This window comes from Martes martes (assembly GCF_963455335.1).
Source record: "Martes martes genome assembly, chromosome: 13".
NCBI classification, from domain to species: Eukaryota; Metazoa; Chordata; class Mammalia; order Carnivora; family Mustelidae; genus Martes; species Martes martes.
Window position 1 is genome coordinate 58,888,267 of NC_137901.1, and position 24,002 is coordinate 58,912,268.

Sequence of the window (24,002 nt, forward strand, 5' to 3'; positions counted from 1 at the left end):
TCTGCCGGGCTCTCCCCCTCCACGTCAGGGCCCGGACCTTCGAGATGGCGGCTCAGAAGATAAATGAAGGGCTGGAGCACCTCGCCAAAGCAGAGAAATAGTGAGTGGGCGTCTCAGACGGGGGGCCGCTGGGTCCGTGCCCCAAGACAGCCTGGTCCGGGAGTTGGAGGGAGGGTCCGGGACAGCGAGCCGTGAAGGCGGTGGCTTCCCGTGGGCAGGGGCCTGGGGGCCGGGGCGGGGCCTGCTGCACCTCCGGAAGCGGACTGGGTCTCCCCGCCGGAAGTCGCCTCCACTCTCTCCTGGGGTCTGTGGGCTGGAGGCTCTGCTTCTTTTGGTTTGGGCACTCCGGACTGCATGATCCGTGGAGGAGACTGCCCTGTGCACCGGGAGAAAATCGCCTTGCTGAGAATTAGCGCTCTGAAAGACTCTCGCGTTGGGAAAGGGGATACAGATGTACCCTGAAAATTCCGCGGGGGGGCTTTTGTCGCGTCCCAGTATTCGGTTCCTGGGGTTTGCGTTATCTCAGTCATTTTATGTGTCTCCCAAGCTTCTGATACCGTACGTAGTAGGCACCCAACAGATATTTGCGGAATTGAACTGATCCTGCCCAGTCAGTCCTTTAAACACTCCCCTCCTCCTCAGTGTCATTACTGCAACTAATTTTTATTTGGCAGTTAGAGACCATGAAAAGTCTACGTGGTGCCGTGTGTTAGATGCTTTGCATACCTGATCTGAGATCTTTACAACTTTCGACATACAGAAGAGATGAGGCCTGGACAAGCCTTATGATGACTTGTCCAAGGCCGCACAGTTGAAAGATGGCAGCGCCAGTTTTTGAACAGTGAAAGAAATTCCAGGTCTTTTTGTTATACTGTATTACTCTTTCCAGGCAGTGTGTAAGATCCTGGAGCTCTTTTGGTGCAGGAGATGCCGACAGTAATCTTACTTTTTTTTTTACTGGGAGCAAACATAAAAGTATTAGAATAGTTTATTTAATAAGAACCGTAATAAAGCTATGTTAACTTTGCTTTGGTAGAACGGGGGTGGGGGGATAAGTTTATTCTGTCTGGAGGAATTGAGGAAGATTTCCCAGAAGTGGTATTTCAGAACAGGGCCTGGAAAATAGGACATTTTTTAGATAGAAGGCAAATCCTATAAGACAGAATCTATGGGTAGGATGTCGTATGTACACAGGCCTGAAAGTATGCGGGGAGAATAGTTAATGTAGAGTAGTTGCAGTGCCAGCGGATGAGCTAGAGCAGAGAAGTTGGGGTCCCATCATGAAGGGGCTGTTCAGATGGTCCTGAACCTTAGCTTTCCTAGGGATCATATAACCAGTGGGACCTGGTTAGGTTTTTTTTTTGTGGTGAAGGAAATGCAGCAGCAAAATGGAGAATGTACAGTGGGAGAGGAAAGTGAGAACTTTGGCATATTCAGTAAGTGTATATTGGACCCAGCCACTGGGGTTATTAAGGTAACCAAAAGTAGTCCTTTACTCAGGAGCTTAGGATTCACAGGCGGGCATACAAGTCCACAGATGAGTAAAAATAAGATACTAAATGTTAGAATACAGGTATGCAGTTTCAGTGGGTATACAAAGTGAGGAAGAATTATTATCCTCAAGGTGGGAGAAATGGAAGAGAAGGGCAGGCAGGAAAGGTGAATTTCCATGAGGGTTTAGTAGGCTCATGATGAGGGTTCGAATTAAAGTAACGATACAAGGGGTGCCTGGGTGGCTCAGTGGGTTAAAGCCTCTGCCTTCAGCTCAGGTCATGATCCCAGGGTCCTGGGATGGAGCCCCGCATCGGGCTCTTTGCTCAGCGGGGAGCCTGCTTCCTCCTCTCTCTTTTCCTGCCTCTCTGCCTACTTGTGATCTCTGTCTGTCATATAAGTAAATAAAATCTTAAAAAAAAAAAAAAGTAACAATACAAGGGGTGCCTGGGTGACTCAGTTTGCCTTCGACTCACGTCATGATCCCCCAGGTCCTGAGATCGAGAGCATGGTGTCTCTTGGGCTCCCTGTTCAGCAGGGTGTCTGCTTCTCCCTCGCCTGTTCACCTGCTCGTGCTGTCTTTCTCTGTTTAAATAAATAAAATCTTAAAAAAAAAAAAGCAACAATACAAGAGGCAGGATTGGATGACGTCTGTCAGATAGAATTGGTAGGCTTTAATGACTTGACTGGATATGGAGGGGAAAGCTTGACTCTGGTTTCTAATTTAGGAGTTGAAGTAGAGGGGAGACCTTCAGCTAATATAGGGGGTATTGAAGTGTGAACATGATGGGCGGGTAGGGATGGGGAAGGTGGGTGTTGGGTTCAGGCTTAAGTGTGTTATGTTTGAAGTGCCTCTAGACAGAGTTGTCAGTAGATGACAGAAAAAATGGGCCAGGAGCTTAGGAGAGAAGATTGGGTTTTTCTCTGTTTTCTAATGATAATCTGGTTCAATATTTCCAGATAGTTTTGTAATTTTAATCAAGCCCCTCAAGCAAATGGTGGTTTTGTGGGTTTTGGTTCTATGGAAATTGGTCTGTTGGGCTCAACAGAATTTCCTTATTGACTCTTGACCAAAATATCAAAACCACTAAGAGAGCCATGAAATTAACCAGCATGCCTTCTCTCTTTCTTATTGGAGGTGTTTAGTTGACTGGGGATGATTTGCTATATTTTAAAATCTCTAGTTCTTTCCATGTGTAGCATGTTAGACAACTGACTGTATTGTGTTTTGGGTGGGATTTAAGAAATTATGTTAATATATAGACTATAGTGAACCCTTAGGGTAGGGGTGGGGGATTAGAATTTTGTTTGTAGATTAGAATTTTGTACCCAGTTTTGTGGGTTAGACTGCTATTTAAGGATTTTATTTTTCTGAGCAACAATGTTCTTGGTAAGCTTAAAAAATTGCTCACATGTTTGGATCCTAGTATATATGCAAACACAGATGTTAAATATACTTTTTAAAAAAGATTTTATTTATTTGACAGAGATAGCACAAGCAGGGGGAGTGAGAGAAGGGGAGGCAGGCTCCCCACTGAGCAGGGAAATCTATGCAGGGCTCCATCCCAGGATGCTGAAATCATGACCTGAGCTGAAGGCAGATGTTTGACCGACTGAGCCACCCAGGTGCCTTGTTAAATACGTTTAATTGCCAAAAAATGTTGCTTAAAAGTTAGAGCTTCTGGGCGGTTCACACAACTGTCACAAACAAAGGCGTACTTTTGAGGGCTATTGGGGATTCTCCGTCTTTCAGTTAAGGTGCTCCTTTGAAGCACCTTATGGCGTTATATGTAAGCAGGCTTTCACTAATTGCATTGAAATTTGGAATTTGAGATGGCATTTATTTAGCAGTTATTATAAACACCTAAGTTTGATGGTCACTGAAAGTTTGAAATTATTTTAAAAAAGAAATAAAATATTAGAGAAAGAGCAAGTAAGATAAGGACTCAAAATTGATGGTCTTTTGCTTTGACATCTGATAAACCAATAGTGATCCTGGAAAGCAGCTTCTCTTGTTTCCATAACATTCTCATCTTTCTGTCTATGCTTCCTGTTCAGGGTGGCTAATTCTCAACCTGGTGTGCTGACTTCCTGTGTTGTTGTCCTGAACGTTTGTATTCTGTAGTCTTGCAGGTCACTCTCTTAGGATCTCCCTGGTGGCTCTTAACTAGGTCCCTGGTGTGGCATACGCCAGTGGCTCCTTAGTTAATACTTCGAGCCTCTCCTGAGCTTCTGTCTCACGAATCCAACTGCTTGCTTGATGCCGTGCTTCAGAGGGTCTCAAGCTTTAATGCACCTCAGGGTTTGTTATACCCTGATGGTAGCTGCCACCCTGGGATTTGTGGTTCTGTAGGTATAGGGTGGGAAAAGTTTACATTTCTAGCACATTTCCTGGTAATGCTGGTCTGGGGACCATGCACTAAGAATTTCTGCTGCGCTTGGCTATTATGCAGACATTTCAAAAGGAGAAAACCACGTCTGTGATAGGGAGAGGGAAAATGGTGAGCCTGTATTTCATTGTAAGTGAATTTGGGTGGAGGTGGGCGGAGTGGGGACTTCGTGCAGGTGTCTTTTTAAAATCACCTACAAAGCCATTAAAGCAGGATTCTGACTTAATAAATGTGGTTGGGAACTTCTGTTGATTGTGTCTTTTTTTCATTTTAGCCTGAAAACTGGTTTTTTAAAATGGAAACCAGATTATGACAGTGCCGCTTCTGAATATGGAAAAGCAGGTATGTGTGATGATAGCCCTGTGACTCCAGTATGTAGTCTTTTAACATAGGCTGATAACTACGTCTCAGCAAAATACTTACACTTCATGCTTTCTGTGAGATTTTAACAGTTAAACAAACCTGCCCAAGCCCTTGCTTTTCTCCCAGTTGTTATTTTCAGCTGTGTTGAGGGCTGAGTTAGAGATCGGTGACCTGCAGCTCTCTCGTGAGAGCGGAGGTGGGGAGGGTTGGCAGTACATAGCTGCAGGTTTTTCTCTGCTGTTCATGTATTATTCTTGAACTTTAGTCAGTTGCATGCTATTTCTAGGAGTTTTTGCCATAGACCTCTGTTACACTTCCTATAATAGCATAAAATTTTTCTTTGTTAACTTTTTATTTTTTAATTTAGCCTTATTCTGAGCAGATCTGCAAATCCTGTGTGTGTTTGGCACATATTTTTTTCAAGAACCACACTTTTGAGATATGCTGATAAATGTTCATGAAGTGTTAAGCTATATAAATATTTGAATAAATTTATTTGTATATAAGATAAAAATGATCTGCAATATGCAACAGAGAAGTATCTTACTAAAAATTTAGCATTTACTCATGGAATGACAGCTTTCAGCATATGCACCATTATTTGGGATACAAAGCATAATGCAGTGTTTGAAGTACTCTGAACACATTTATGGTTGCATTTCAGCACTGCTCAGATCATGTTTGTTAGCCTAACACAGAGACCACCTACATAGTGTGCTTTTAATAGACTTTAGTTTCAGTATATTGCCAGAGAATAAAGAAATCAGGTAAATAGAAAGCTAATGAGTCTTTAACACTTTAATTTAAATCCTGACTAAATTCTCTCTGTCAAATTATGCAAATTATTTATGTCCTGTTTAAAAGAAAAATTATTAAAAGTTCAAACTTCATGTGGATTTTATGGACACTTTGTACAAGAACGCTTTTGTAACTGGAGGGCACAACATTTTGCAAATCTCATGAGGGAAATTTATCATAGGTTTGTTTTACAAGCATCGGAGGCCATGAGTTGCTTTCATAAATACATATTTCAGGTCGTATTTTCCCATTAAATCATCCTTTGTTTATTTTCTTTAAGGAGTTATGCAAAATATATTTAATCATTAAAATCATTTTTTAAAGCAAATTGTGCAAGTCCAGGGATGAAAATAGTTCAATAGTTTGTTTATTTTCAATGTTTTATTGAAGAGAATTTTAAGAGTTTGAGTTTAACAGTTTTTTTTTTTACAGTATCCTTTTTTACTTATTTGTAAACAACTCTCGGCAAGTCTTCCAAAATCTGGAAGATCTTATTTTAGGGTCGCTCCTTATTGTTTTGCCCTGATAATGACATTTTTACAACAGTGAGCAATATATTTTAGCTCTCTGGACACTGGAGATGTCATTTCCATAGAAACCCACTAAATAGCATAAAAGCTTTATTTAAAAGAAATGCATTATTAGTGTTTTAGGCATTTATTTAAAGATTGTGCCAAAAGGAGGGTTTATTGTACAAATGTTGAATGTATTTATTGGTCTTCCACTTCTAAATAATTTCAGAGATGGAATAAGCTGTAGCTAAAGCGCTGTTTTTATTATTAAATGTGAAACTAGTGAAGTAAGGTGCTGTCTTTAGGGACAGGACCTGTTCTTTCAGAGTATTGGTTTGACTGATGCAATCCTAGTTTCTCAAAGCTTAGGTGCTGCTGTTAAAAAGACTTGGTTTTGAGTAGAAGTGGCACTGATTTATTGCCAGTAGTTGACAGTTTGGCAAAACAAAACACCAGACTTTTGAAAGCACTTCTAAGTTATTGGTAATCAAAAAAGTTGTAAGAAAATTCTTCGGGAAAAAGTAGCGTTGTATAACACTTCTTACGCATTTGATTAAAATAAGGGTATTTTCTAATGCTTCCCACATGATGCAGATTTTGGTAACGATTGATTGGAAGTTTTTTTAACAATGGACTAGAAAGTCTGTTTTGTGTTGTTGTTCTATTTCAGCTGTTGCTTTTAAAAATGCCAAACAGTTTGAGCAAGCAAAAGATGCCTGCCTGAGAGAAGCTGTTGCCCATGAGAATAACAGGGCGTATCTTTTTCAACCTTTACAAAGAAATTCAACAATTTGATGACTTGGACAGAAGCTCATTGTTTTCTTTTGTTATAAATTTGCTACATGTGGACTACAGTGCTATTAAATTAGAAAATGATTAGAAAAATTCTGTATTTAGACTCTGAAGGAGCATTTACAGAGACTTTTAATCATAAGGTTCACACTGTTTTACAGAGCTATATTTGAGAGTTTATTTCTGTTGTTTCTGCATTTGCTTGATGCTGGTTTTCCTTGGGATGAAGTGAGGGAATACATAGGTGCTGAAGAATCAAACAGTAGTGGAGGTATTAGAAATATATAAACTGCTCAATAAATATTTTAAAAATATAGTCTTTCTTAGGTATTTGAAGAAAGATTTTTAAATATTTTAAAGCAATAAATTTTCCTGATGTATTTTAAAACTTACTAAGTAAAAAATGTCAATTTTATCTCATTTTCAAATTATGGTTATAATAACTTTGCATTGCAGTGACACTTCTCAGGTTAATGGGCTGTAGACATAGCTTAAAAATCTATGTGGTGTTTCGTCAGTGTTTTTGTGAATTACGTAGTTGTGAGAGACATCAACAGGTGTGAAATGCTTGCTTCATCTGATTGTAAGATTTGTCTTTTAGAACCAGCAAGGGGAGATGACAGTATTTTTTAAATAGTAGATCTTTGGAAACTGTTGATTCGGTTTTTTTCCTTAATTTTGACTTTGTTACATCCATTCAGTCTTTTTCATGCTGCCAAGTAAGTAAATATTTTCCATGTTTTCATGTATTTAGAGATAATGTTTTAAATGTTGTTTTTCCATAAGTCAGTAAATTTTTCCTAAGTTTTAAATCCATTGATAGTAAATTATTTTGTATTGATTTAAATAAAATCATCATTTCCATTTGTTTTGGTCTTTACCTGACCCTTAGAAACTGACTAAGTCACTCCTAACTAAGTTATACAGTGTTTACATTCAATTCACCAAATATTTTTAGGACTGTTTTCTCTAATAACCTATGAAGAAACAAGTAAGTTAGAATTTTTTTTTCCTCCCTCTTTCTTGATAGTTAATAGTACTTGCGGAGAGAAACAGTCTTTCTCGTGCTTTTGTGGAGGGTATTTACTTGTTTCAAAACTTGGATTTAGGTTTGCAGATAGAAAGTCCTTTAACCTTTCTGAGATTTCCTCAATTTTGCATCTGCAAAATAAAAATCCCTTTAACTCAGTTGTCTGTTGTTTCAAAGGCATCATTGCTCACAAAAACGAAAATAAAATAAAATATGTTATTAAAAACCTAAAGCAACATGTAGTGCCTGAGTCCGTTTTAATTGACATAACTTCTCGTATCTGTGGTAGAAAGTTTCTCCTCCCCCTTATTTCATTGACATCTCATCTGAGAAACTGTATTCTCTTTACAGAGCTTATGAGCAAGCTGGCATGATGTTGAAGGTCAGTAATGTGCCACAACTGTTCTGTAGGTAAAATGAATTAATAACTACAAGGTGTTAAAGTAAATTTGTGTGGAGGTTGAAAAGTCTCCTAGCTGTAGGGCGAGAGTTGCTAAGATTTCTTTTCCAAAGTAATGCTAATTGGACCCACGGATACATTGTATCTGTCCTGATAGGGACTTTTAAAGGTGAAATTTAAGGTGCTCGCTTCGGCAGCACATATATTAAAGGTGAAATTTAAGAGAATGTATTGAGTAAGTTTCTAAACTTTCTAACCAGGGGACTGTTGCTAGACAAAAAGCTAGGTGAGAGATTTCCCTACTTCTGAGAATTTCAGGACATTTTAATGGAGTAAAAATTTACAAGTATATGTGTTTTTTACTACCCTTGGGTTATAGAAAGAAGAGATATTTGCTTGTTTTATAAAAGTTGGCATTGAAGAGAAGCTTGGACCTAAGCTATTGCTATTTAATTCTGATTCTTGTTGAGTGAAATAGTTTGGCTCATGTACCTGAGCCACTTTTCATATTTCTGCCTCTTAAAAGCAGGTTGGGAATTGATATCCTGTTGTGGTAAGAAAAAACATGTTACTTTATGGCACTTAATGACATTCACTCTCCCAAGTATGCCAAGTAGCAATTGAAATCGAACATTTCCTTGCCATTTTTATGTTCACTAATGTATTAAAAGCTGTTTGAATTATTTATTATAAAGCGTTGTTTTAAGAATTCACACTTTAGTAAAACTTGTATTATTTTTTAAATTTCTGTGACTTTTATAATCTTGCTGATTTTTTTTAAGTGGTTATTGTAGAACATGCCAAAAAATGATAGTAATGTATTTAGTTTTTTTTCCTTCTAGTTACTTTTCTACATACATATATTTTCACATATATACACACACAGATTGAGAAAATGCTCTACACACAGTTATCCTGCTCTTTACATTTAATTTTTTAAATGCTGATTTTCTACTGTCATTTAAAAAATTACTTTGATAATGTATATCAACGGCCTTAAGAGTTTTCGTAGTCAAGAATTCCAATTCTGTGACTCTCTTGTAAAGAAATAGATAGCAAAAATTTATGTGTAAAAATGTCTATTGCATATTGCTTAACAAAAATGGCAGTTTCTAAATTGTTAATAATAGTGTATTTAAATAAATTATGATGCTTCATTATAAGAAACTGTTACATAGCCATTGGAATAAACCTTTTCTAGATAAAATGTACAACCAGGTGGATATTAAGTAATGCAGGCCAGGTTATCAGCAGCAGTTTCTCAGCAACTAGCATTTCTTTTATAGCCAAAGGAGCTAGGTATCTGCCCTGACCTTCTGTTGTCCCCGTTCCCCCTAGGAACTAGGAAGCTCCCAGATGGCTCTTGTCGTCTTGGTGTACTTTGTGCTTATTATTAGGATACATTCCTTTAAGGTACCAAAATGCTGGAACACTGTAATATATAATCCTCACAGCTTCAGTTTATATTCTAACAGCTGTGCTAAGACTTGAGTCTTCATCAAAAGATATTATTTAGACATAATTTCCGTTGCTGTAGTATCTGTTTAATTTGAGAATTTGAAGGCACTACTTTGAATGAAGGAAAAATAAACCTAGTGGATAGGGGAGAAGACAAGAGAAAATGCTTTCTGGTATGCTCTTATATTTACATTAAATGCCTTTGGACAGTCCTTAGCAGCATTAGAGGTCCTGAGCTACGTGGCCCATTGTCAATTCTGTGGGTTCAAATTTCCATCAGATTGTCATACAGACCTTCATATTTATCCCCCAGCAAGGCTTAGGAAGTGATAGTATGTAGAAGGACGCAGAGTGGAAGACACCGCTTGGACCAACCTCTGGCTCTGTCATTTTACAGCTGTTAGATTTTATATCTTGTTTGCTCCACAGAAGTGGTAAGGTGACGAAGGCACACAAACCACAGAAAATAGGCATATTTTTATTGTCTTCTTGATGATTTTGGCATGCTACAAGAACATGACGAAGGATATAAAATAGTGTAACTTTTAAGAAGACAGCCCATCCTTTTTTACTCCATAACTAAAGAACAAAAAAGTTATATGTGGAAGTCAGTGAGAATGATACCAGCCAGTTTGGTATCGTAAAGAATTTGTCAACTCAGGGACTGAATAGTCAGACTTGAAAACAACCCTTGAGCTGTCGCATGGAGCCTTCTTTAAGATCTAGGAAGGCAATTCTAAGTAGATAATGTCTGTAAGCTTTATGTCTAGCTTTTAAATGACTTTTGTTGCTTTTTAAAGAAGTTTTGATTTGAAGATGATGTAAGGACCACAGGATGTCAAGACCTGTGATTTCATAGTAAGACACAGAGTTGATGTGTTGGTGGCACTTGTCTTGGAAGAGGGCTGCAGGCTCAGATGAGCTCAGGGGATGGGGAGTGACTGGTGTGCAGGAGGTGGGCCCAGGTGTGGAGAGCAGTTAGGAGTGGGGAGAAATGCAGCTACTGCCAGGAGGCATCATGCCTCCCAGGACAGCTGCTACTCAGCTCCAACCCACAAGCCTACTGATGTCATAGCTTGTGATCTTTTTTAAAAGTAGGAAGCCATAGAACAGAACCTTTGTGAAAGGATCTGATTTAAAACTACTAAAGCGAGATGCACTTGGAAATGAGGTACAGCCCTTGAGCTGCCGGTTCGAAGCCATTGCCATGAGCTTTATATGTAGTAGGGACTCAGTAAATGCTCAGAGAATTACAAATCTTAGAAAACAAGTTAAGAGCAAGCATTTTGGGTTCTACCATTTGTATAGTTTTTCTGAAATTCTAAAGTGATGAACTCAGTGTAGAAATTAACCAAAACCTTTTTAGTTTGGCTGAAGGAGGCTTGATGGGGAACAGTAACCATGTGAAGGCATTTCTTCTTAAATATATTTGTTGTTGTATAACATTTTGAATCATCTACTTTCATGAATTAGGAATAAAATGAATTTCAGTTTGTTAATTTTGCATTTAAGTTTATGCATTTACTGCTCTGCCCTGTATCCTTTGCCTGAAGGAGATGCAGAAACTCCCTGAGGCCGTTCAGCTGATTGAGAAAGCCAGCATGATGTACCTAGAAAACGGCACTCCCGACACAGCAGCCATGGCATTGGAGCGAGCCGGCAAGTGAGTGTGGACACAGCTCTCTGCGTAGAAGCCCTTGGCTCTTTGTCTTAATAAAGTCCTTTGAAAACAAGTTTTCTATTTCTCATATAAGTCCCATTTTCTTGTCTACTATAGGCTTATAGAAAATGTAGATCCAGAAAAGGCTGTACAGTTATATCAACAGACAGCTAATGTGTTTGAAGTAAGTTTGAATTTGTTTTCCTTTAAGTATACTTAGAGTGTTCAGTTTCATAGCATGTAGGAAAATAGAGAAATGCCGTGGCTGCTTTGTAAAATTTTTCTGTGCTCATAATTGAACTGTATTTTTTGATAAGTGAATAAAATGGATTAACAGCTTTGGTATTTCCCCCCTGCCACCTTGATCAAGTGCTGTTACTTGTTTATCAAATAACTATTGGGAGGAAAAAAGATTCCTAGCTTAAAGCAGCCAATAGTTTCTTCTCTTTGATTCCTTCAGAATGAGGAACGCTTACGACAGGCGGTCGAATTACTAGGAAAAGCCTCCAGACTGCTGGTACGAGGACGCAGGTGAGATTTCCAAAACTGTGTTCCTGTGTGTCCAGGTAACCCTTCGGTCCCCATTTGGAACTGTGAAGTGATTTGGGGAAAGGCTTGTTAATCTTTTCGGTGTGAGCCATAGGCACACCAGGCTGCCTAGCAGAAAGAGTGAGGTCTGCAAGGTAGAATATTAAATATCAAAAGATTTGCTGTTTTTCTTAATCTGATGCCAAAATGTATCATGCATTGTGTTTTTATTGGTTACAACCTGGCTGAGCAGCATGAGAGAGTAGTTTTCTTCACACGTTATTAGGTTAAGTTACAATGTGTTTTTCTTGAGGAGAAATGTCTGTATAGGCATAGATAACAAGCTACCCTAAGTGCTCACCCATGAAAACTGACAGGTTCTCGCCAATCAAGTAGTGTCTTTAAATAGGGCATTTGGTATTTGTTTTTTCGTCCTTTCAACATACGACTTAAGGCATTAATAGTTGGACCCCAGAAATCTAGAATCCTCTTGGCTTTTCCTTTGTTTTTTACTTCACCTTAATTTAAGCTTAGTAAACATTTTCTGTCATTCATAAAGTTCTGTTTTCCAAGATGTTGTTTAGTTGTATTTAAGGTAAACACGAGAAAACTATAAGTTTGAAGATAGGTTTTTTTCATTAACATGTGTCTCTAGTTCCCCAGTGACAGAAAAGATGCAAAATAATTCTGTGAAGGAACCAAAAAACAAATGACTAAAGAATCTGTTGACCCCTCTCTGAGACTGAATTAAATGTTGTCTTAATGAAGACTACAGATTCTAAAATAAATTGGCATCAGAATAAATAATAGAATTAATAACTCTTGCATGTTGGTATTTAGATGGACTACTTTATAAGACTTTGTTTCACTGATTTGGTTTTTTTGTTGGTCTAAATGGAATAGTACTTTTATTTTGTTTTTAAATTAGGACTTTTGTATTAAGCCATGAGTCATAATTTAATTTATACATATCAGCCTTGGGTCATTACCTTTATCTGTCTTAATTCTCTTGGCTTCCTAGAAATCCAAACAACTGGAATGCTAACTGTGGCAATTCTCAACTTATAAATGGTGGTATAATAAGTTCAGGTTAGTCTCTGAAAGTGTGTCTTTCTTTCTTTCTTTTTTTAAATTTTATTTATTTATTTGAGAGAGAGACTGAGATAGCAAATGGGACAATGAGTGAAGAAGAAAGGAGGAAGTAGGTTCTCTGCTGAGCACAGAACCTGACATGGGGCCCAATCCCAGGACCCTGAGATTAGGACCTGAGCCGAAGGCAGACGCTTAACCATCTGAGCCACCCAGGCGCCCCCTTGGCAGGGTTTCTTACAAAACCAGAGCTATTTGTGGTGATAGTCCCAGGTGTTGCAGAAAAGCTGAACTTTAAGATAGTTCCTAGAGTCTGACCCTTTGAGCAGGGCTTCACACTTGTAGAAACAGGGTATGGTACCCTGGACTTTACTAATCCTAGGGCAGACAGGAGGTAGGGGCAGAAAGTAAGCCTCCCCTCTATATAGGCAGGGACTCTGCCTCCGCTTTCCTAGGGTCTTTCTGCTTTTGCATCTGCTCCCCTTCTGTTTTCCAGTCTGAGATTATCTAAAGCTGGGTTGTAGGGGGAGTAGCAAAGGGGAGGAGGGGGCCAGGACCTCCCCAGGATGGCAGCTGAGCAGTGTTTTCCAGCTACACAGGCATATTCTTCTGGAAAGCTCCACCATGGAGTGGTGGTAGCTGTCATTCCCAGAAGTTACTGGTTGGTTGTGATGTGCATAATGAGAACCATTATTCTGGAACAAATGCCAAGTATTCTTCACAGCTGTGGAGAATGGTATGGAGATGCTAGAAAGGTAGACATTTGTAAATCTAGGGCAACCAGTGCATCTTTTGTTTACTTTGTGAATTTGTTTTTTGCTTTTTTTTCCTTTTTAGTAAAAATGCATTGAAAAATGATAGTATTTCATACAGTGTTTTGAAAAAAAAATTTTATGAAAATAATTCAAGTTGTATAATGATATAAAAATTGATATAAATTTATTCAGCAGTGTTAAGGAATCTGATATTTGGAAACTACCACTGGGTATGGATAGTATGAAAGAATTATAAGTCAGCTGTCACATGAATTTTTTTTTTTTGCTATTTTATTTTTTTATAATTTTTTAAATTTTTTTGTGAACATATAATGTATTATTAGCCCCAGGGGTACAGGTCTGTGAATTGCCAGGTTTACACACTTCACAGCACTCACCATAGCACATACCCTCCCCAATGTCCATAACCCCATCACCCTCTCCCTATCCACCTCCCCCTGGCCACCCTCAGTTTGTTTTGTGTCACATGAATTTTTGTAGTGCAGAGTAAGACAGACCTGGAGGATTTTTATTAATAGATAGCTGAGAAAATTTATGTGATATTTGAATATTTTGAATATATATTATCATTATAATCTTAATTGGGGCTGCCATTTGTCTAAAAAAAACAGTAATTTTGTGCTTTCATAGAAATATCTAATAGGGCATAGTATGCAATTTTAAATTTTATGTTTGTTATGTTGAGATAATATGCTTATATTTTTACAGTAATATTTAATCCTAACTTAACAGTAGTTTATAACTAGTATAGCAAAATTAAATAACCTATTTAATATGTTTGTGTTAGTCTCCTGCTCTTCCCCCATTTTCAGAGAGCCATAATTCAAAAGTGAGTCAGAGTTAATTAGGTTGTATCTGTGGGGTCTTAAATCAGTCCCGTACCAGTGCTCTTGTTCCCTCCCTGAAAAGGCCTTTCCAGTTTATCTGACTTAGCAGAGACTACATTCCTATGCCTTCCAGAGAAGTTTTGTGGCAGCTGAGCTGGTTGACAACACTGTGTGGTTAGCACTAGGTGAACCAAATCCAGAGCTTTCCAGAGCTTTGTCATGATTCCCAACAAGGAGGAGAATCTGACTTCTCTGTCATTTAACCACCCCCCCAACCCTAACTGACTCCCCACTTCTAAGGCTCTCAGACTCTTACCAGTTGACTGAGACAGTCACTAGATTCTAAACTCAGGGAGGCCTGAGTGTGTGTTATGTGGAGTAGGTACTAGTTAAGTATAATCACTAGGCTTCCATCTTGCATAATTTTGTCTTGTCCATTGTCATGCCAAGGTTTATTGGGTTGATAAGCTTAGTTGGCAATCTGATGTAGGCTGAAGGTTTTATAGGTAGTTAAACATATGTTCTGGACTTCAGGAGGCAGTTGGGGCTAGAGGATGAGTTTTGAGTCATGGTGAGGGAGATGTGAAAGCTGGGTTGCATGAAGTCCTGTGACAATTTCCTGTCTTACGCACATAATTTTTGTGGGCCTTACATTTTATTTTTAATTACAGGAAGAGAAAAACAATTTATTCTCCTTTTAGCAAAACCAAATGTATTTTATTTTGTTAGGAGTATTAAGAATTACCTCTGGGTTTCATTATAATAACTTATGAGTAATTTCCTGGATACATTGAAAACAGTTGGCTTTATATGTCAGTTTCATGTACTTAGCCAAGCTCATCGATTTTTTTTTATTACATGTAAATATGTAGTTTTTCTCTTAGATGGCTGTTTTTCTAGCTACCTGTTAGCACATGGAAATGCTATTTTTATGCCAAGGAAATAAATAAGTCATGTGGGAAGAATGCAGCCTTTGTACTTAAATATGTGAAAAATTCAAAACATTAAGATTTCTACTAGAATGATGTCATCTGGATGTTTATGTCCTGGTGTAATGTTTATAAAACAGTCTGGGATAAGCTCATGGTCATAATTAACAAATGATACAGGTATATATAATCCCTCATATTAATTTCCTTTTCTGTATGACAAATAACCACAAACCTAGCAGCTTAAAACAACATCACTTACTGTCTGCCAGGTCTGCAGGTTAGAAGTCCAGGCCCGGTGTAGCTGGGTCCTGTGCTCAGGGTTTCACCAGGCCGGACCCAGGCGTCCAGTATGACTGCCATCTTATTCTAGGCTCACTGGTTGTTGGTAGGATTCCTTTCCTTACAGCCAGAGGACACATACCCATGTTTTCTTGTTAGCTATTGGCTAGGGGCAGTTCTCAGCTCTAGAGATGCTGTAGCCTGTAGATCCTTGGCCTATGCCCTCCAGATGGTTTATAAGATGGCACTTTGCTGCTGCTTCAAGGTTAGTGACTCTCTTGACTTTCAATCCCTGATCTTTCAAGAGCTCACTGATTAGGTTAGGCCCATCCAGCCATTCTCTCTGCTTCCTCTGCTTCGCTTGAGGTGAGTTGAGGATTATCCTCACAAGAGTGAGTTCCATCATATTCAGAGGTTGTGCCACGTTCAAGAGGAGACTGTACAAAGAGTGTATATGAGGAGCAAGAATCTTGGGGAACAATCTTAGAAGTCTGCTACCATGCCCAATTTATAAACTGGCCTCGTTCCCAGAATTTATCATGTTGATCTTTGGAAATTCAGAATGCATTTCTCCAGTGAGCCTTATTGTATGAGGTAGTAAGTTACAAGGGTACGGTCCACAAAAATTCAGTTTAATTCCTGTGAGTTAAACCGAGCCATACCATGTGTGTGTGCATACACGCATGTACGTAGATCTTAATTGTTCACAGAAAAGTGTAGTATAACATTTTTATATTTTAATTTGGATTACGAAAGAGCTTTTCCCCCCGCTGCATCCTAACAGTGCAGACAGCTTGCCATTTTGGCTTTTGGGGTGAGAGAGATGGGTGAGGCCTGCACACTTCCTTTAGATACAGGTTAGATGCCAGGAAGAGAGTCCCCAGACAGGGACAGCGATACACCTGTACGAAGAGGTGAGGAGCTGCTTAGGGCGTGTTGGGCTTGAGTGGAAGGGGAAGGGTGAGGGCCTTGGAGGGTTGGGGGAACAGTGCTAGTGATGCCTTTCCTCTTCATCCTGCCACCTGAGTGGGATGGAAGAAAAAATGGGTGAGAGGTCAATGTTGGGGATGAAAGGTGGCAGGAAGGACGTTTTTTCTGGGTCCCTGAGGCTGCAGTGGAGATTATGGCAGTGACAACAGAGTGGGAGAGGAAATTCTCTAGCAGGCAGGCGGTGCTCTTCAGGGTCTGGATGACTTTATTGGAAGGAAAGAACTCTGGGATGATTAAATTGGGGCTTTTCTAATACTTTTTACAAAAGTTTGCAGAGCGGTTTGTTGAGTTGGATAGATGCTCATTACTGGATGATCTTTACCAGACTTAAACTACTCCATTTGAAGTAACCTGTCCAGGAGTTCTTCTGCTTTTTGTCTGTTTGCTTGATGCATGAACAGGCAAATCAGGAGTTTAAAGATAAGCCAGATGTGCAGAGCTCATGGAAACTGTGTCATAGAGCAGTTGCTAAAAATGCCTGATGCCTTCTTACTTTTGCCAGAATCTGTAATATCAAATAGAACAGTGATCTCTGTTTTAGGTCATTTAGAGCTGCCTTACTTGACATTTTTTTGTTTTGTCTTTAGGTTTGATGAGGCAGCACTTTCTATTCAGAAAGAAAAAAATATTTATAAGGAGATTGAGAATTATCCAACTTGTTATAAGGTATGTTTTGAAAGTGCTTATTTTTGGCTTTATATTTGTTAATTTTTCATATTGGTGTAGCTATGTCTGTAAGACTACAGTCCATGGATATTTTAAAAAATAATTTTGGCCAAGATGGAGTAAGCCCACTATAGCCTATCTGATCCTGCTGATTACAACTAAAACTTCTGGACAAAATACTAAGACTTCTGAACTCTGAAAAATAAAAGCAGGAGGAGTGAGCACTTGGAGAAGCGGCCGGTACGGGAGTGGGTTTCCAGGGTTTTCCCTGTTTTTTCTTGTGGCTTTCCTTGAGAGAAGCCCCCCAGTCATGGAGCTGGGCAGCAGAGGCTCCAGCAGCTAAAATGCCCAAGGAGCCCATCTATCCAAAGTTTCTAACTGGGGGGACTGGTAAAAGCAGCCCCCTTGTCTTCTCTTGTTTCTCCCCTGGCTTTGCTCTGAGGGTGAGCCCTAGTCAAGGAGCAGTGGCTATGACAGTGGTGCAGCAGATGAAACACCCCAGGAGGCTGAGTCTCTTTGGTCAGAGGAGCTAGGACAATGAGCTAAGAGCAAGGAGAAAGACCCAGGAAGGAGGGAAAGGGAATCCCGAGTGTGGGTGTGAGCAGGTGCCCACACAAGTCCTGGGGTTACCCTCCCGCTCTGCATGTGGCAGACGGACCCAGAGCAGCAGAGCATAGGCTTTGAGAGTGGCAGTAAGATTTAATCACTGCCCAGGACTCCCAGCTCCTTGGCAGCACTCTTGCTTGGGGCTGAGCCACAGCCACCAGCAGAGGCCCTGAAGACTGGAGCGGCCGCCCGCCATGGAGGCACAGAACCTGCATCTGAGCCTGACTGCTGGCTTACCTGCTGAAAGCGTCCACACTCTCCTGAGAATCGTAGCAGAGTCTATGCAGCAGAGAGCCCACAGTGTCTCGGTTAGTGTCCCAGAACACCCAGCATGGTTGAATCAGGAAAGTGGCACCAGTTCCCAACAGAAGACAGCCAGTGCCAACCCAGAGATGACCCAGATGTGGGAATTACCAGGTCATAACTTCAAAGCTCCTATCTTAACTATTCCATGAGATGCGAAAGTAAACAGATGAATGGATGAAAGGACTGTGTTTTTGTTTTGTTTTATTTTGTTTTAAATAGAAACTAAAAATTAACTAAATGAGAATTTTGGAACTAAAAAAGCAAATGTCTGCACTAAAATACTGGATGATGGAGATGATAAAAGATTCAGTGAACTTAAGGACAGATCGATAAAAGTCATCTGAAAAATAAAGAAAAAAAGATGGAAAAACACCTTTTGAAGAGCTGTTTGCCAATAAGATCTTACCAGTCACATCTTTGGTCTTATTAATGCCTTTGTTGGCTTATAAATAGTATTGTTCCTCTTATCTAAAGTTTTTATTTGTTCATTCACCTTTTTCCTATTACTTCTTTAAGAATTCTGAAGTGTTGTGGAGTCACAGGTCCTGCTTCAGGATTTCCCTTTTCAAGATTAAACCCATATAGACAGTTAAGAGAGATTTTCTTTACAACATGTGGTGGTTGTGTGCTAAGTTGTGTTAGTCGCTGTGGTCCTCAGACTGGCAGTATCGGGACCACCTGGGAGCAGTCTCAGGCTCGCCTTGGACCCCCCCAGACTACAGTCTGCATTTAACAGGACCCAGGGTGGTTTGTGTGCTCAGCGGAATTGCCGAGGGGTGTTCTCCCTCGCGTGTCCTGTGGAAGTTCCTAAGAATTTATCAATCTCTGTAGACAAAACAGGACTCTTTAAATTCCGGATGTCAGGATTGACTTTACTAATAAATAGATGTCAGTTTGGACCATAATCCCCTCTTTTGTTTTAGAAAACAATTGCTCAAGTCTTAGTTCATCTCCACAGAAATGACTACGTGGCTGCCGAGAGGTGTGTCAGGGAGAGCTACAGGTAAGATGTTGGCAGCCCTGCCAGACTTCTGCTGTGTTAACATTTCTGTTTGTCGGTGTAAGATCGCTGCTTAGACAGCTGTTCTTGGCGATGAAGCTAGTTTTGGTTTTTAATAAATTTCATAGTGGTGGGAGGACTTACCTACCGTTTCAGCAGGATTTTTTACAAGTTGGGATCTTTCCTGTGTTTTTCTCCTGGGGATTTCATGGGAGTGAATGACTAGAATGATTTTGTTCCCTTTGCCTTCCGAGAAAAAAAAGAACCAAAAAAAGAGTAAAGGAATGTTCTCAGATTACATGTAACAGGAAGATCATCTCTTGTTGGAGGTGGGGTCCAGTCGGGGCACTGTTGACATTTTGGGCTGCCTAACTCCTTGCTCTCGGGCCTGTCCTGTGCACTGTGGGATGTCTGGAGCATCGGAGGCCTCTAGCCACTTGTTAACAAGACTGCCTCCAGCTATTGGCAAACACCTGCTGAGGGGCGGGAGGCGGAACCCTGAGGGGGGTGGGCGGGAGGAGGAACCCTGGGGGCAGGTGGAGCCCTATGACCCGTGCTTGCTGTAGCATCCCAGGGTTCAGCGGGAGCGAAGACTGTGCTGCGCTGGAGCAGCTTCTCGAAGGCTATGACCAGCAAGACCAAGACCAAGTCTCTGAAGTCTGCAACTCGCCGCTTTTCAAGTACATGGACAATGATGTAAGTGCCTTTTGTCCTTCCTCTTGACAGGTGGAGGCTTCTAGTGAGATGATTTTTCTCCTATGGACTTGTGAGGTTCCCCCCTCTGTTTTTTACCTCCAGTCACTGCTTACACTTGATCTTAGCCAAAAGGCCGAGAAGCGATCAGCCACTGCTTACAAAGGCATGTGGCATCAGCACTGAATTTTACCGCAGGCTTAGACTGCTGAGATGTCAGCCAGGCGCGTGTACAGCCATTTCTCTCACCAACTAATGGTGTTGACTGTATGTGTCTATTTTTTAACTGGGCTCCATGTCTCAGCCTCTCCTACTACTCCTTGACCTCTGTAGGTTGCTTATTACTTTAAGTGTATTTTAGGCTTCCCTCTCTCAGAGGCTCATCAGGTAGTGGCCTTTGTAATTCCATAGACTTGGGGGAGGCCCCCCCCTGCTGTCACAGCGGGTTGTGTGATGCCGGTTAGTAATTAACACTGTAAACCTCCATTAACTTATCTGTAAGCGGCTGGTCCCTGTCCTGCCAGCCTGTCCTGTGGATTAGAGTGGTCTGCCTGTGAGAAATAGCCTCACACAATGCTGTCTGCAGAATGTGAGCTGTGACTGTGGCTTTCCCTTTTCAGTAGACTTCTGAGCCCCTGTTCCTTTGATTTGGTATCAGATCAGCTTGAGATCTTCAGTTTTGTTTGTTTGGTTGGTTGGTTGATTTTGTTTTGTTTTTTTTCTGTAAGGATGTATGTAGAAGGAATCTGTTTTTGTTTTTTTTTCCAGATAAAGTTTTAACGTAGGCTTTTGTAAGTCTGATTATTTTTAAAAACTTTGTCCCTAGTTTAACTCTTTTCATTTACTCAGCAGATCTTTATTTTGTAGGCACTGCAAGTATTACTTAACTGAGTGTGTCCCGATTATCTCTCATTCCTAAGTGTGGCACATAACTGAAATTTTTACCAGTTGTGTACCTGTCATGTCGTGGTCAGGAGCCATCTGATGGTGGTGCAGTAGTGAATTCCGTTGTGGTGGTTTTTCCATCTAAATGGTAGTTTTGGTTTTCCTGAGGTAGAAAATGAAGATCTGTCTTTTACAGATAGCTGCTGTTGAAAGGGGGCATGTTGAGATTCGGGTTATCGGGCTATTGAGAACATGCTTTGTCATTTTGACAGTATGCTAAGCTGGGCCTGAGTTTGGTGGTTCCAGGAGGGGGAATCAAGAAGAAATCTGCAGCACCACAGGCTAAGTCAGAGGGCGCCACTGCTCCCACCGCGGAGGAAGAGGAAGACGAGTATGCTGGAGGCCTGTGCTAGGATCCTGCTTTGCCGCAGAAAGGAAGAATCCCGATACACCGTTCACAGACTTGGACCTTGTCTAAGGGGATCCAGACTTCATTTCAGTCATGGTTTTGAAAATGCTAATAAAGACTCAATGTTTAGTCTTCATTTCCCTAAGTACCTATTATGAGAAAATACTTTTTTTTCTTTCCATAAGAGCCTTTCTAAGATACCAGCAGGAATTAACAAAAATATACTGTCGCATTTTAATACAGTTGATTTTTAAATTTGCAAGCCACCAGTTATGTTCTAAACAAAAGGGACACTAGGGATAGAAGTTCTTTTCTCTTGGGCTTTTGTGATTTATTGTTAACAGAATTTTCTTCGTGTTTTATTTAATAATTGCTGCTAAAAGTGAAGTTTACTGAGTTAAAGTAGTATTTTAAACTTTTTTGAAAAGGAAGTTTATCCCCAGTGATATTAGATACATTTAGATTATCAAATCTTTAAATCTCTTCAGAGGTAGGATTGGGACAGGATGCTGTTTTAAACCTTACACTATTGTTTAGCCCAATAAAAGGTACGTTTGAAGTCTTATGTGTAAGTTGAAAGTTTTGAAGCTATATTTAACTCCTTTTTGAAATCCATTTTTTTCCACCTAAAAAACAGATGGTGGCTATCCCCAAATGCATTTGGTTCTTGGCTAAATGGGAACTAATGAGGACTGTTGTGCATCCTAACAAAGGGATAATATTCCCGTCAATCTAGAATATAGACCTTTCTTCCCTCCAGAATAATTTCTGATTCATCTAGAGCTACAGCAGGACAGTAATGTGACGGGCAGTGCTGTGTGTACCGCAGACGCGTAGCTGGGAAGGGAAGAACTGTTTCCGAAGTGCTTCTGTTGAGGGGAGTGAGCTGCCAAAATGTCAGTCTTCGTAGGTATTCCTAAAAGGCTGTTCACGAAGCATTCCTTTTTCACTTGTGCAGCTCTGCCCCATCTCCAGATGTGTTCACTGAAGAGAGGCGCCCGCCAGCAGCGGTGTGCTTTCTGCAGGATGCCCCCCACAGTGGTCCCCCAGTCACGTGCCCGTCTGCCTCTGCCCAGAGCCGGCCTTCTGCCAGTGCCGTGTGCAGTGTGCTGCTCCCTGAAGACAGCACGACGCATCGTGAAGCCTGGTTTTAGCCCCAGCTGGTTCTGAGGGAGAGGAGGGCTCAGCCAGGATGGCCTCCTCAGTGGCAGGTGCGCTGGGCAAAAGTCGTTATTGAGGATCTGATTTAAGACACTAACAAACTTAATGCTTTGATTCCTCACATTACTTACATAGTTCTGCGGGGAACAGCTCATTTTCAGTAATTGTACGGAGACGAACGTTGACCAGTCTCAGCGAGGCTGCATGTAGACGTGTGCACTGAATGGCATGCTCGTATTTCCGAGGGCCCGCCATTGCTGCTGCGCCCTTTAGATCCCGTCGGAAACTTCGGGAGTCTCGTGGTCATGCTCATGTGAGCTAAGCAACCATCTGTCTAAATAGATTTGGCAGCGCTTAAAAGGTATCTTCGACCATTTGTTTATAGACTACATTACCCATTGCAGCCTTGGAAAAGTGTTAAGTTTAACATATTAAAAATGAGGACTGATTGAGTGCATTCTGTACCAGCAGGGCAGCTGACCCGGAACAACATGAAAGGCTCTAATTTCTTTCAAGAGCAGCCTCTTCCCGCCTCCCTGCCCTCACTTAGGAACTAACGAGCAAGACTTAGGGCTATTTCTTTGACGTCAGGGTTATTCTATGTGGTGTCCAAGAAAGAGCCCTTGTTCCAACTTCATGCATTTTATTTTTCCATGTACAGAAGTCTTGATCCTGAGAGTGTGGCCAGGAGTGGGAAATGTGTGTTTACAGCAGGAAAAACTTTTCCAGAACTCATGTCATCACTTTTACCAAAGTGGAAGCCTGCATGAATATGCTCAGAATCGAATACTCAGTGTTCTGTTATATTATAAGTGAAGTCAATCTAGAAATATATTTAATATATTGAATGTATTTGTACATAGGCAGAGTAATATGGTATTTGTGTATGGAATCTGTGCTTCCTATTTTTTCCAGTTCTTTGATGAGTCAATATTAAATGTGTTGTTATGGAAATGTAGATTATTGCTTCTATGACAAGATAATTATGAAAATAAAATCTGAAACTATAGAAGTGTGATTTATTACTGTTACTCATTTTGCTTTGCTTATTTCCTTTTTTCCAAGGACACATTCCTAATTGTTCATGTGATTCCAGCTGTGTTATACAAGGATGGTGTTTGGTTCTCTGAAATGATATGCTCTGTTCTTTGGGAGCCAATTAAGTACCTGTAGGAGTTACTTTGAACTCTGAGCTTTAAAGAGACTGATCACCCAGTTACTACAACATTGTGCTTTCTGCTACTTGGTAAGATGGGAGATTTTATATCTCTTTCAAGAGAATCTTTCATTAAGGGAGGTGATGGAAAGTCAAGTGCCTTGCTTCCAGGATGGACCAGTTATTGTGGAGGAGGACTCGAGTTCCCTTTCCCCTGCCACTCAGATCTATAACGGTCCCTCGTCTGTCCCTGAGGGTGGGAGCCGTGGAGCCCTCGGGTCCCCTGCGATGCACCTGGAGCAGGAATGAGATTAGTTTCAGTTTCCAGAGCATGTATGTAGGGAATGTCCCAGGATTTGGACATAAGTTGACTATCACTAATTATTCAAGAAATGTTTAATATATTTATTTATAATTTATATTTGTTATAGTTAAGAATATAAACCTGGAGTAAGGCACATTTTGCTGTAAAGTGTAATTAGTTGGGTTTTCAGAAGCATGTAGGACCTTATTGTTCAGAGTTGAAGGAAGTTGTATTGTGTGGCACAGGTGAGCCGGGGTCCTGGTCCCCCCTGGCAGCGGGATCCCAGCTGATGGTGCTGGACCTCGGGCAAGCTGGTCTCCTCACTTAGCCAAAGGAGCATCATGGCGCCCACTTAATAACTAAATGAGGTCACAAGTGCAAAGCACTGAACTGAGTCATTTTCAAGTAGTAGGTTCTCGGTGATGAATGAAATCATGAACTCTGGGAGAGAAAAAATCAGTTAATAGTTCCAATTTTGACAGCCAAACTTTGTTGGGAGCT

General features: G+C 40.5%; 1 protein-coding gene across 1 annotated transcript; it reads left to right on the forward strand.

The window, feature by feature from the left end:
• Positions 1–23,056, forward strand: NAPG (NSF attachment protein gamma). Its single transcript, XM_080821528.1, has 12 exons — positions 1–100; positions 4,156–4,223; positions 6,225–6,309; positions 7,048–7,065; positions 7,728–7,758; positions 10,788–10,897; positions 11,012–11,078; positions 11,355–11,425; positions 16,903–16,981; positions 18,817–18,896; positions 19,460–19,589; positions 20,744–23,056. The coding sequence occupies exons 1-12, from the start codon at positions 45–47 to the stop codon at positions 20,882–20,884; spliced, it is 936 nt and encodes a 311-aa protein (XP_080677654.1). The 5' UTR covers positions 1–44; the 3' UTR covers positions 20,885–23,056.
• Positions 23,057–24,002: the final 946 nt, after the last annotated feature.